The sequence below is a fragment of the Plectropomus leopardus genome, chromosome 4 (genome assembly GCF_008729295.1).
Source record: "Plectropomus leopardus isolate mb chromosome 4, YSFRI_Pleo_2.0, whole genome shotgun sequence".
Taxonomy (NCBI): domain Eukaryota; kingdom Metazoa; phylum Chordata; class Actinopteri; order Perciformes; family Serranidae; genus Plectropomus; species Plectropomus leopardus.
This window is the reverse complement of record NC_056466.1, coordinates 34198427-34212364: the sequence shown is the minus strand read 5'-3', so window position 1 is coordinate 34212364 and position 13938 is coordinate 34198427. Positions and strand designations below refer to the sequence as shown.

The 13938-nt window shown below is 39.3% G+C and overlaps 1 protein-coding gene across 1 annotated transcript; it reads right to left on the bottom strand.

The window, feature by feature from the left end:
• Positions 1-3172: 3172 nt before the first annotated feature.
• Positions 3173-12769, bottom strand: LOC121942204 (zinc finger and BTB domain-containing protein 5). The gene is made up of 4 exons (XM_042485345.1): positions 12305-12769; positions 10504-10717; positions 8091-8945; positions 3173-5445 (listed from the first exon to the last, which is right to left on the bottom strand). The coding sequence occupies exons 2-4, from the start codon at positions 10711-10713 to the stop codon at positions 4273-4275; spliced, it is 2238 nt and encodes a 745-aa protein (XP_042341279.1). The 5' UTR covers positions 10714-10717; positions 12305-12769; the 3' UTR covers positions 3173-4272.
• Positions 12770-13938: the final 1169 nt, after the last annotated feature.

Here is a 13938-nt window from a genome sequence, read left to right as displayed (position 1 = left end):
CAATAAGGTGCCGACTAGAAATGAAAGCAAAGACCGCGTGTTTCTCACCAACAGTGTAGGTGACACAATACAGCAAGCATTAAAGTTTACATAAAGGCAAACATGTATTTTCATTTTGGTTCACTAAAACAGAACTCTACAACACTGCATGAACACTGACTTCAATTAACCATCCGTCTACCGGTGAAGCTGCTCTTATTTACAACCTGCAGGAAATCAGGAAATCTGAAGCTGGGTTGATGAAAAAATGCAAACTTAGACTCCCTCTCAGCGTGTCCGTGATATTTTCCAATTTTGCGCAAATCGTCAATTGAAACACAAACTTACGGGACATGACAGCAAGTTACAGGCAGACATTAAATTACAGTTACATACATTAAAAAAAAACAGCTAAAACTCCTGAAATTTACATTTAAAAAAATCACAGGAAACCCTGTAAAATTCTATTATTTACCTATATGTATCTGCATTTCACAAACTGTGGAGATTGCGTGTTATAGATAACCTGCTAACAAAAATGCTACAACCTTTAGCTTGCAGACTCATCCTGTAAAGAAGGGAAAACCCTCAAGAGCTGGTAGAGTTGGCTAATTGCAATACAGCAAAGTTTCCACATAATTCAACAATCTAGTAAACATGTTAGTTATAAAAACAGGATGATTTGTATAAGTGCTTTTGTAACAGATGCAACATTACTTGTATAAAGAGACATGTATGTAAAGCACTGATATCAAGTACAGTAGCAAACTTAAACACAATGTTTAGTTCTTCTGGAGTGTTGTTTTGTCTCTCCTTCAAGAGAAAAATGATGAAAACCACCACAAATGTGCAATATTTACACCTTTAAAGCACTTTTCAACACGTGCTGCACCTCAGCAAACTGTTTTCTTCAGACGACTCTGCCTCTTGGCACAACTTCATTGCCCTTTTAAGAAACAACCTATGTACATGTGAGAAGACCAGTGACCAGGGAAATTGATGCTTAAGTAAACTTGCTGACCACAGCTGAAATTTGTGGTAGTTTATCCAGTGAAACCAATAAGGACGGAAAGTCGCTGAATGCCATATTTTATACAGTTGAAAAGTTCTGCACATCATGACACAAAATAAGGTGCATTTACAAAGAATTTTCCTGTGAAGCTGTTATCTAGGTTTTAAAATGCCATTATAATGCAATAATATGTCAACATTAGTGTTCTCAAAAAGAGACTGCACCTTCTAGTAAAAGGATGGTGCAAGTTGAAACTTTTCTCTCCCTCATTGCACTCCTAACAATGTGACTTAATTCTAAGGTTAAAGCTACAGTTAGTAACTTTTGTAAGAATAGCTTTTTGTCAAAGTTGCATGCTACTCTTTTGTACAGGCTGCAGCAGGTGCGATGCAGCGGCCCGGACGAAAAGAGACTTTGCTCAGTCAGGCTCCGAGATAACAGTATCCTCTCTCTTCTGCTTAGAAGTGGTGAATTTACAGCTAATATCAACTACGACAGTTTCTGGCTTGTATTTTTTTATCTAGTGTCAGCAAGAAATGCTGTTGCATATTTCTGATATGCTGTTAGCACGGTTTACTGTATTATGTAAATCCAAGTCAAACTGAATATCCCACTGAGGCTGTTAAATCTTAATATGGGAATAAAGCAAAATGAATTGTTGAATATTCCTATTGAACAGCTGAATCTGATTCGGCTGACGTTATTCTGAGTCAGGGACAGCCCTAGGATAAAGTGACAGTGTCAGAAAATATGACAAAAAGTCATTTTTAATTAAAAGTTGCCAACCACAGCTTTGATCGCTCTGTGTGAAAAGCACAAATTGGGGCAGGAGATCGATCAGAGCCATGGACAGTTTCCCATTCCTCTAAAACTTACACTTGACAAACTACAGGTAGAAATGATTGCAGTCACAGGAAGCGTGAATGCGTCATCAGTGCAAACTTCTGTTCTGCTCTGCAACACTTCTGCTCATTCAAAGGTGCTTGGACTGAAAGGCAACTACAGAGGTTAAACAATGACCTTACTCTGTGGTTGAATATGCACTGCTATCCACTAACAGCTACTGAGAAATGTTGAGCTGTTGTTCTGGTCGTCAATCGTCTCAAATTTGATCGCTTCAGTAAATAAAAGAATATTATACTTGTGCAGTTAACTATTTCACTGCATATCAACAATAGGGTAAAAAACACTAAAACTACATTCTCTGTCATTTTTTCTGTTAGTTGAGCTCGCAAAAAGTGACAGATTTTAGTATAACCTCAACGCACCTCACAGGACTGCATCTGACTTCATCCACCTTTTTGTACAGGAGAGTATCAAAAGCACACACAACCATCAACAGTTCTTACAGGCATTATACCTGACATCCAAACTGCAACTGAACCAGTTAGTCCACAGTCTATATAACAGGCCTTGCACAGAACAAGGCACAGACGATACGCAGAATTACAACGACTCAACAGTCTGATCTGGGATGCTGCTACATGTTTTACAAATGTGCAACGAAGAATCTACACATAAGCACACTATTTTACATGATATTGTTCTAAATGATAGTGTTGCTCAGCTGCCACAGAGTGAATGCCTTTGCACACTGAGTCCATTATTTACTTTTTTTTATTTGTGTCCGAAACTGTCAAGTGAAGTTAACTAGTTCTATTTTCTGGTTTTTTCGCATCCGTCAGGAGCTTTTAGAAAATTGTTTGACCATGAAACAAAGAAAAAATGTGGCAGCGGGACACTTCACTAACAACACAGAGCTGCAGAGTGCACAGTATCTTTTCATAACTTGATGGTGCACTTTTAACAATTAAGACAGTGATATTCAGGTGGATGATGATGAAGAGGAGGTGGATGAGGACTGCACAGAGAGTAGATGGGTTTCCATTATAGATTTGTGCAAAACTTAAGCAATGTTTTAGAAATGAGGATAAACACAATTGTGAGATGATGTGTGATGTTCTGCAACTTCTCCTCTGGCAATAACAATCTAAGAAGCATGGTGATGTATGTTCAAAACATCAGCAGCTTTATTTCTATTGCAGTCACCACACTAGCCGTCCTTATTTCAAATCCAAGGCCACGTAGGTGTGTTATTGTGCCCCTTATATGTGGGAGCGGCCACATATGAGCTGATGAGTCCACAATTTCACAGAGGAATTGTGGATTCAAAAACTTCCAGATGATCTGCTCAACTTTCAAAGACTTATGTGATGTAATAACACCTCTTGTCTGCTGCATCATGTCCGAGAGAGTCAGTTCCTACTGAAAAGCGCATAGCCATAGCATCATGTGACCTAGAAAAAAAAATTCCATTGCAGTTTTGCAAAATATGGCTTTTTCAAATATACCACCTCATGAGAGCTTAAAAACTTTTTTGTGCTAAATGGCAGGTTTTTCGAAACTAACATTTCCATTAGGTGTATTTTATATCCACAATTTAAATTTGTGTAATTTGAGGGTTAATGGTAACCTGCCTAGTGAAAGCAAACGTATGGAGACAGAGAGGAGGGAAGCTCAGTCCTTTACTGCTGGGAGAAAATGTGTCTCGAATTGCAAATGTTTGTTATGAATAGAACAATAAAACACATCGGACTGAGTGAGCAAGATTTCTGTACATAATGGGTTTTTTTTTCTTTTTTCTGGATGACGGATCAAAAACACGCATCCGAAAAAAAACAGACTCGATGTGCAAAGGCCTTTAGTAAGTCAAATATGCTTCAATAAGTTTATCAGAAACTGTAGATATTAAGTATTAAGGGATCACCTCAACAGACTGAAATATTACTTCACAAGAGATATGACACATTTTAGAAAGACAATATATTTTACAGTGTAGCAAGTTTAAAAAAAAGAAAAAAAAAGCTTAAACTGGCCTGGATCATAGTATGAAAAGTCCATGGGATGCATGGAAACCAGAAAATCCTGATCATAATCTCATGATGACAGCAGTGTATATTTATGGTTCTTTCTGTGATTAATTCATAGAAACAAATGTGGAAATTTTGCATGATCTGCATCCTTTTAATATTTCTACAGATGAAATCTGTTAGTAATAACTCTAGCCGCCTTGACAATGTCGATTTCTCCTGGGAAAAGATGTATGATTAGAAAATCATCTCAATCTTTGGTCTGTCATTGGGACATAACAGCTGATCAGATCCGGCTGCTCCGTCAGAGCTTCAGAAAAACATTTTTATGACTTAAAAATTTGTCCCATCGCTGATTCATCATGTATTCACCCTGTCGCCCCGCTCCACTGTAATGCGGTGCCCTCGGACCTACAGCAGGGCGTTGGACATGTTACTGTTCTGCCAGCGCAAACAGGTGGTTTTGGAATGCTTGTACAGGTGGGAGGACTGGCTAAAGCGCTTCCCGCACTTAAGACACGCGTAAGGTTTCTCTCCTGTGTGCACGCGGATGTGTTTCTTGCAGTCGGTGAGGGTGAGGAAGGTTTTGCAGCAGATTTTACAGGCATACTTACGGTCTCCCTCCACCACCAAGACGTTGTGCTCCGACAGAGCCTTCTTGCACTTGGACAGAACATCTGCTGAAGCTCGGGTCAGCTGAGGGGGGAGGGAGGTGGGCCGGCTGTTGTTCATCTCATATCCACCGCTCTTGTTAAGTAGCAGAGGACTTGCTAGACTCGAGGAGGAGGAGGAGGCAGCATCCTGGAGAACGCCGCCTTCTTCTCCTCCAATGCCGGGGTTGATTTTGGGAGCAATACGTCTGTAACTTGGGTAACCCAGAGCAGCAGCGGCCGCTCCCCCTGCTCCTCTTGAGGGTCTCCCCAAGGAGTGCAGCCCCAAACTGGAGCGCTGGAAGTCCAAACCAAAGGGATCCACCCCTCCACGCCCTCCACCACCACCACTTCCCCCACCTCCTCTCGGGTTCCCTAAGCCATCGTGCAGCGGGCGGAGGAACAGAGAATCAGCTTGTAGGTTGTCTCCAAAAGTGTTCCGACTCTCTGCACCGAGTGGACCCGATTTCAAAAGAGAGGAAGAAGCAGAGTCAGAAGGCCCGGCAGCTTCCTGTCTGAGCAGGAAGTGGTGTCCAACTGCATCCCCAGTAGTTGTATTGGGGAGCTCATCCTCTCCAGGAACCAACGCTGCCACACCACTTCCGAAATCCTTAGGACTGAGGAAGCTAGAAATATTAAATCCAGGTTTGCCGCCCAGTCCGCTGTTACACCCAAAACCTCCTCCGACTCCGGCGCCTCCTGCCATGCTGTTCTTGAGGAGGAGCTGGGAACTGGGCTGCAGCAGAGAGTCGGAGCTGGGTTGGGGTTCAGAGGTGAAGCTGTGGTCGCTGCTCTCCGGGCTCAGCTCCGCCTTCTCCTCCTCCTCCTCCCGACTTCCGGGCTCAGCCGGGTCGCTGCCTTCAGCCTGCGATGTCACGTCGCTGATTTCATCTGTTGGCTCAGGAGAACTGAGCGGCTCTCGTTTAACCACCACCTGTTTAAAACAAAGGTGGCCATTCATGTCAGACCAAAGGAGCTTAAATGAGGGAAGAAACACTTAACACTGCCAAAAACATTTCAACAAGTGTTTTCTGAAATGTTGTAGTGTTTTGACCCCCAGGACCACCGTAGACAGCTGCAAACGTAGAGCAGCATGATTTGCATGTTCATACGTGTGACACGCTTTTGAGACTGTCAGTAAGCCTCATTTAAGAATTTGTACAACAAATTTGTCCCTAATAACTCTTATGTGTGATTGAAGAAAATATTCAGTAAAGAAGGTTTCAGGTGGTGTTTGACTTAAATACAAACATGTTTGATCTTTCTATTCAGAGAAATTGTTGCACTACGATTTGAATAGATGGATCAGATCTGTTGAGGTGCGGTTGTATAATGTGTTGCTGCTGTGGACAGGTCAGTAACAAAACAGATTTTAGCCAACTGAAACAAATCCCACCTGCAATAATCAAAATGGGTAAAAGAGTACACTAGCAACGTTTTGGGTCAAGGTTAAAAAGTTCAATGATCTACATGAAATCCTGAATTTTTTTTTACACTAAACAATAAACATTCCTTGAAAAAAATAGCTTGTTCATTTTTATTTAATGTTATGTTAAAAATGTAGAATGTTGTAAATGTATATGTACACACACACACACACACACACACAAACATAAGATATTAACAATCATTTTGAGATTTTGCAATGCAACATTAGAAAAAAGGTGATTCCTAATAGCCTATTTCAAATGTCTTATCATTTTAATTCTGTTGAAAGATTGATTTAACACATTTTTAATACCATTAAGGCCTTATTTATAAATGAAAGAATTAAGAATACCTTAAAAGACTTTTTAAGGATCTGTGGAAACCCTGTGGCTTCCATGTAAAAAAGAAGAAAGAAAGGAGACTTGAATTTAATCTGAAGTAAAGAAGTAAAAAGAAATGATATCATTTTGTTATGCTAGGGAGAGAGACGTCTGGGGTATTTTCTGTTGCCTCCACTACCAGGGCCAGTGGGGATAAACACTTGCTTGAGAAAAGAATGATAAAACCTAAATGTTAATAAATGTGCAGCTTAAACATGTTACAATATGAATATTCTGTTCAACGTATCAGCATATCGTGCTGATTTACCAAGAGGTTTGAAGGCCTTTTTTTCCTTTTTAGATTTTAAGGAGGAAAAAGTCTGCACTGTGACAGCTGCGTCAGGGTTTTGACATAAGCCTGAGGATCATCCTCTGGTGCACCTGACAGTGTTCCACTGTGTTATGCTGTTATTCATCTCTGCGACAGGCATGCCCCCTCTGACTGCTTCCCATCGGAGTCACAGATCAAGATGCTGTTTAATCACCAAACTTCATATCAGACCTTTTCTGTTAGAATGTGGTGCCGCTGTGTTGACACGTAATTGGCAGTATATTGATAACTTTAATACAGCTGCCAACTAGGTACTATATTGTACTTGTTTCGGGTCCCAAAAATGACAACTGACAGTGACAATTTGTAAGGTTTTGTTTGCGGATTCCCAACAGCATAGCTGTTTTAAATTATTTTTTTACTCTCATGTAGCTTATATCCTTATGTTAAGCATTTTTTTGGCAAACATTATGATCACATTTGTGAGTTTGGTAAATCCAACTTGGAACAAATGTGCCTCATCAAAAAAAAAAAAAAAAAAAAGATTTATGAGACAATACAAAGTTCCCACACATTGTCATGGACAAAATTTCAAAAATTTTCCATGACTTTTCACAGACTAATAGTAATAATAATAAAAATAATGCCTTGCCCCACAGGCCTGCTGTGTTTCAAACTTCAGATTCAAACCCCACGCAAACCTACTTTTATGTTACTGTTATTCATGGAGGAAGAGATCAAACATGGGGAGAAAATGAACAAACGAATGTGACACATATTACAGCTACGTTACATCGACAGCCACAGAAAAAAAAATTGCTGTTGTGTTACACAATGAGGAAGGTTATATTAGTGGTGGAGTAAAAAGAGCATAATATCATGACATTTTGGCGTGGCAATATCGTTTCAATACACAAATGCTCCTGACTGATTTTTTACATTTAAATTATTAATATTACAAATACAAATTAAACTTTTGGTTGCCTTCTGGAATAATAGATTCACTTGTTTTTCTGAGCACACTTAATTAAAATAATTTTAAAAAAGCAATAGATTGCAATATATTGCAAAATATCTGCTACTGCAATGCTCAACATATTGCAACAAGTTTAAAATTGCAATATTATAGATTGCGACCTAATTACTGTGACAGTATGTTTTGTGGGTCCTTTTGGTGATATCCATCCCTAGAATACTGAAACAATTTAAATACACACGGCGAAAGTCATTGACTTTTCCCAAAATTTTCAATGATTTTTATTAATTCCATGACTTTTCCAGGGTTTCCATGACTGTGGAAACCCTGTATATATAGAAATTTATTGGCAAGCATTAAACTAATGATCTAGTTCGTGAGTGTTGAATCCAACTTGGAACATGTGTGTTATCAAAAAAGTAAAGAGATTTAGGGGACAAATATGAAAAATGCATATGCTGCATAAGGCTTAATTAAAGTTACTTACTTTGCCACAACGACAACAAATCGAGCCACAGCTTTACCTTCTGTTCCTGTTCTTCGGCCTCCTCCTCCTCTCCTGCTTTGATCTTCACCCCTGCTCTGTTGACCTGGTGGTCCTGGTCTTCCATGTCCTCCTCCTTTGTCACCCCTCCCTGCATTCTCCCCAGGTCTCCCCCCTCACAGTGTCCACTGTCTGACTGGCTGGGCATCTGAGGATCATCTTGGGACACCCCTACGAGGCCAGTAATTGCAGCCTCCAATTTGGATTCGTCCCCCATCTTGTGGGAGTCCGGGGACAGCAGTGCTCCTTCTTCTTGCTCTGCGTTCCCCCCTCCTTCTCCTAACAGCCCCAGGTTCGGGGCAGAGGGCCGCAGCCTCTGCCTTGGTCTCTCCTCCGACAGGCCAAGAGCCATAGATGGCTTGCGTTTGTGGAAGCGTCGGATTGGAAAGGAGGCTCTCTGCTCGACCACTCGGCCGCCGACCCCATTTCCAACTCCATCCTCCTCCATCCCGCCCAAAGCGGAGCTCACCAGGCTGAGCCCCAACTGCTGCAGGAGGAAGGAGCGCTGCAGCTTTGACGTGGCAGCGTTTGCAGCGAGGTTAGCATTTGCTGTGAGAGTAGGGTTCACGGTGATATCTGAGACTTGCTGCTGCTGCTGTTGCTGCTGCCTGTGCCTCTGCTGCTCCAGCTGAGGGTGGTGATGGGTGGGTCTGTCGGAGGAGGGGGACATGGGCAGGGTGCGTGTGGTCAGGTAGTGTTTGCAGGCCTTGACTACATTGTTGAGGTGCAGGTGTGAGGCTGCCAGGAGGATATCCATGACGTTGCTCTCCCCTAGCATCAGCGTCGAGGTGTACATCATGTCCACCAGAGCAGCAAACGCTTCAGCTGTCACCACCTGCAGGTACACAGACAGCTGATTGATCTCGCTGCTACTATTTAAACAGCAGCAGCACAGACTTTAAAGGGATGATGGAGTGCATTACACGCACAGATACATTTTATTTTTTTCTTCATTTTTTAGTGAGCTAGTTTTACTATAATACTGTAATAAGTGTAATTGTGAAATATTTTTATGTGTTGTGAGTGGGAATGTTTAAGTTAAGCTCTAACACTACTTTGAAGGGGAACTGTGATTCTATTACATTAATAGTGTTCTGCACTTTATTACACTGCTACACTAAGTGGAATTAAGAGCATTTTTGATGACACATTTTAGTTTGTCTACTTTATTTTGTTTAGAAAAACAAATGCTACACTAAGTGGCATTGTGATAAGAGTCATATAAAACTATTTTTAGTTTGTCTACTTTGTTATTTTTTGTAAAAATAAAATAATAAACCCTTAAGGAACTGTTTGGATGCAGACATTTTTTTCTTGTATTGAATTGCAGAGCTTTGCTTCTAAACTGGGGGCGTGCTGACTGACATCTAATGTACAGTATGTTTTACCCTTTAATAATTCAGGGTTCCCACATTTTCATGGACAAAAATTCAAAACTTTTCAATGATCCTGAATCCTTGTCCTACTCGCCCAGCGTTTTTCAAATATATAAGAATAAGACTCAAACTAAGAATCAAACTCTATTTAACAGCATCATTTCAGTATCCCTCATGATGTGTTCAAGGACTGTCCAAAACTTGAAAATTCAACACAAATTCCTATTTTCAAAGAAAACATGCCATCCAAACCTGTGGCATTCTTTAAAAAATATATTTTAAGAGAAAAAGAAAATAAATTCACCCTTTTTTTCCTTTTTTTCAATTTTCTTTAAATATTTCCAAAAATCTGTTGTCTATAAAAATTAAGAAAAAAGAAAATCTCCAAAGAAAATGTAAAAAAAAAAAAAAAGAAAAAATATTCACTAAAAACTAAAAAAAGAAGGAAAGAACAAATGGTGGTAAAATAAATACAAAATACAACCATTAAAACTTGTATTCCCCTCCTACAAGCCAGAGGTGGGAAAAGCATTCATTGACATACCTAGTGGGCATACATGAAGGGAGCATGTGGAGAAAATTTAGAAACTTTTGAGATGAACAAATAAACAAAAACAAAGCATGTTAATGCATATTAAAGCTACAGAAAATATTTACTGTTATGCTACATTAATGTAATCTAATTTATTATACACCGCAAATTTCCATGATTTGTCCAAAACTTGCAATTACTTTTAATAGTTCTGTTTCTTTTCCAGGCCTGGAAAATGTGATTGTAAAATTCCATGACTTTTTCAGGTATTCCACGACTGAAGAATAGATCTAAACTTTTCCTTTAAAAATGTTGAGTTTTTACTGAATAACTATCACTGCTATTATCATCTGAAGTTGAAGAGTCCCTCTCTCCCCAAATCCCACCTCTGATCTCCATCATCGTCACACTCTTCCCCACGCTCATCACTATAAACATTTGAGTATCATCATCCTTCTTTTGCCCGAAACTGTTAAGTTCCTAACCTCGCTGTCCAGCTGGATCATATTCATGCTCGCATCTCCCTCTGCGACCGTGAACAGGGCTCTGAAGTGGGTGCTGCAGGCTGCCAGCACCGAGCGGTGGGCCTTAAAGTGTCTGCTGCCCACCACGATGACACAGTCCCACAGCTGACCGTGGACACGCTGGTAGTTGAGCTGCTGGAAGATCTGCTCGAAGTGGCCCGGGAAATCCATCGCCCTAAAGACAGAGGAAAGCAAAGGTTGGAGAAGACTGAGCAGGGAGAGGAAAAATCTAATGTTGTAAAGCTGAAGCAATTAGTCGATTGACATAACATTTATGGACAATGGTCTGATAATTGTTTAAATCATTTATCTTTGGAAACTGACAAACATAAGAGCTTTCGAATGATGGTATAACAATTCAAGCAATTTGAAGACAAGAATTTGAGCTCTAAGAAACAAAAATTACTGTTTTTCACTGTTTTCTGATAGTTCATAGATTAAATAATCAAACTAATTAATTAAGATTAAGATTAAACTAATTTATTGTCTAGCTACTGCAAGCTGGTTGACATTGCTGTTTTTAACCCCTTTGATTTCCGAGCAAATTAGCTTCATTTCTTTCAAACACATGGGAAGAGGGTGACAAGCAACTTGAGAAGAAATGGTCGCCAAAATAGCAAGAAATTAGTAAAAAGTTACAAAAAAATTAACTGAAAATATGCACACAAAAAAATATCTTAAGAAAGTGTTTAATTTTTCTTTTTTCCTGAAAAAATATATATTTGTTAAAGAACATCTAATAATATTGCACAATTTTTATTAATCCCACCCAGCTAATTTTCAGTTCATTTCCTTTTCACCTTTAATTATTTATTATTTTATTAATTCCATGACGTTCCCTGGCCTGGTAAATAAGACAGAGACAGACTTTTGCAGGTTTTCCAAGCTCGTGGGAACCCTGTTGACTCAAAAGAAACTTGATACACAGTGCTGAGTTGCAAATCAAATTAATCCTCCAGCTTTCACGTTATATGTACTATACTGTTGACCTGCCATCTTCCCCTAAAAATACCCTGTATCCACCCAAAACAATACTTACTTTACTTGCTTTGCTTGGGGGCCACTTTTGCACTTTTGGGGGCCAGTGGCAGCAGCCTCAAATATGTTTCTAGGATTTTAAGATATTTTTAGGATTTCTGGACATTCCTGTGATTTATTTATTTATTTTTCTTTTTACATTTTCAGGACTTTAGGGTGTTTCTATAATTTTAGGACCTTTCTATAATTTTTGGTCATTTCTGTGGTTGTCGGATGTTTCTAGGAATTTGTGTCATTTAGGACCACAATTCTAAATTTAAGCATGTTTCTAGGATTCCTTAGATTTTAGTATATTTGAAGGGTGACATTATTTGGACACGGTGACAAAATAACTAAAACCAGTGTTGGAGTGAAAGGCATCTTTAAGATTAAGAGGGTCTGCGCAAATTCCTGGGAGATTAGTAAACAATGTGCATTCAGAGCAGTTTTATTTATTTATTTATTTTTACCGTGGGATGAGTTCCCTATGATTATGGAATACGCTGTGAAATAACTCGTCTTTTAGAGATTCCAACTATTTACTGGTGTGATGTTAACGTGACAACCGCACTGATAACACAGTGGGTTAGCTACAGAGCATAGCGTACAGCGTTACAAGAGTTAGCTAGCAAGTCTAGCCTGGCTAACACATGACCAGTTAGCTAGTTACAGTAACAAGCTAAAGTAGCATGTCTTCCCATTGTTATGACCGTGAGATAAAAGAGACGATGATAATAAACATTACCTTGAATTTCCCGAAGCGCAGGTAGCAGGAGGCAGAAACAACAGGCCCTGACCACAAACTGACGAGGCTAAAGTTAGCTGGCTGCTGCCCAGCAAATTAGCTACAACAGAAGCGGTAGCATACGGTCACCTGGCTGGACCGCTAGTTTGTACCGAAGCAGCTTTTTCCCCATTAAATGTAGCGATAGCTGACTAACATTTGTGCCGCTGCTGCGTCTTCTGCGGCCCCTCTGACACTTTGCTCGCGGTGAATGGGTCGGCTGAGGGGGTCGAAAGCTGCCTGTGATGTGAGCTCACGGGACCGTCTGTCTCGCGCAGCTGTCTGTCAGTGTCACCCCCAGGCACGGTCAAATGTATAACTACCGTCAGTGACACATACAATGAGTGTCAGTTGTTACACGGGTCCGATGTGCTTTTTGTAATATGTAATAATTCATCACGCTCAGACAGGTTTTCCCAGCCAGACTCACAGGGTGGCGCTGTGCTCCACTTCCATGCCCGTGACCTCGCCGAGGTGAAGGGCTGCAATTATACGGTTCACCACAAGGTGTCGCTGCTGCAGCGCCAGAGCCATAGACTATAAATAAAAAATATTTATTTATAGTCTATGGCTTCATTTATATTTATTAAATATTATCCTTATATATAGTATATGGTCAGGGCATTGTCCTAAAATCTTATTCTTCTTTGCAAGCAAAAATTTAACCCTTTGGCAATAAGCAACTTAAGTAGAAATGAGCATAAATTCAGCATAAAAATAAAAATAAAACAAAGTTAAAAAAAACTTACAAAATTAGAAGGTAATAAAGTAAGACAAATAAAGGGAAATGACCTGGGGAGGATTTTTTCTTTGCATTTTTATGTCATTAGAGCAATTTAAAAATAATAAACGATTTTTGAAAAAAAAACATACCCCATAATTTCTTAGGCCTTAGGAATATAGGCTTCAAATGGTTGAGATGGCAGTTCATAGTAATAGTATAACAGAGAGAAAGGCACCATGGCATTAGCAGTACTAAGATTATTTCCACACTTATTTTACATTACAGTACTTTGAAAAAAAAATCTCAGAAATGATGAAAAAAACATACTGATATCATTTCTTTCACCAAATATATAATGGGCAAACATTTAATGTGTAGCATTAACAGCAGTAAATACTTATCCTTAAAAAAATGGTGAATTAATTATATTAGTATCAATACTTTTACCATAAAAGGCCAACTCGACTGTTTGGTAAAACATTTTTCAAACAATAAAAATTCATATTTACAATTTTTTTCAACTTATATATAATGAATAACAACAGATGTGTCATTAAACAACAATCAATGATCAGAAAATCATTTATGTCTTAGAAAATTGTCAATTTTATTTTCATTAGCTTAGCATCACTACCTTTACCATAGAGGGCCAAATCAACTGTTTGGTAGAGCATGTTTATAAAAAAATATTTGACCCTTATTAGTTTTTTATTTTTTGTATAAAATTACATAAATATGTTTGGCTAGACCTTTGAAACTGTAACATGAACAATAAACAGACCCATCTTTGAAAATCCCACCACACAGAGCCCTCATGTCTGGAGTGACTTAGAGACCTAGAGATGACTCAGTCAGGTTCAGTTGAATTCAA

What these genes read in the sequence shown, in the direction of transcription:
- LOC121942204 (XM_042485345.1), bottom strand. Translation starts at nt 10,713, where the DNA reads ATGGATTTCCCGGGCCACTTCGAGCAGATCTTCCAGCAGCTCAACTAC. An exon ending in TGATCCAGCTGGACAGCGAG is followed by an intron (nt 8,946 to 10,503) that starts GTTAGGAACTTA and finishes GTGTACCTGCAG; the next exon opens with GTGGTGACAGCTGAAGCGTT. An exon ending in CCGAAGAACAGGAACAGAAG is followed by an intron (nt 5,446 to 8,090) that starts GTAAAGCTGTGG and finishes TGTTTTAAACAG; the next exon opens with GTGGTGGTTAAACGAGAGCC.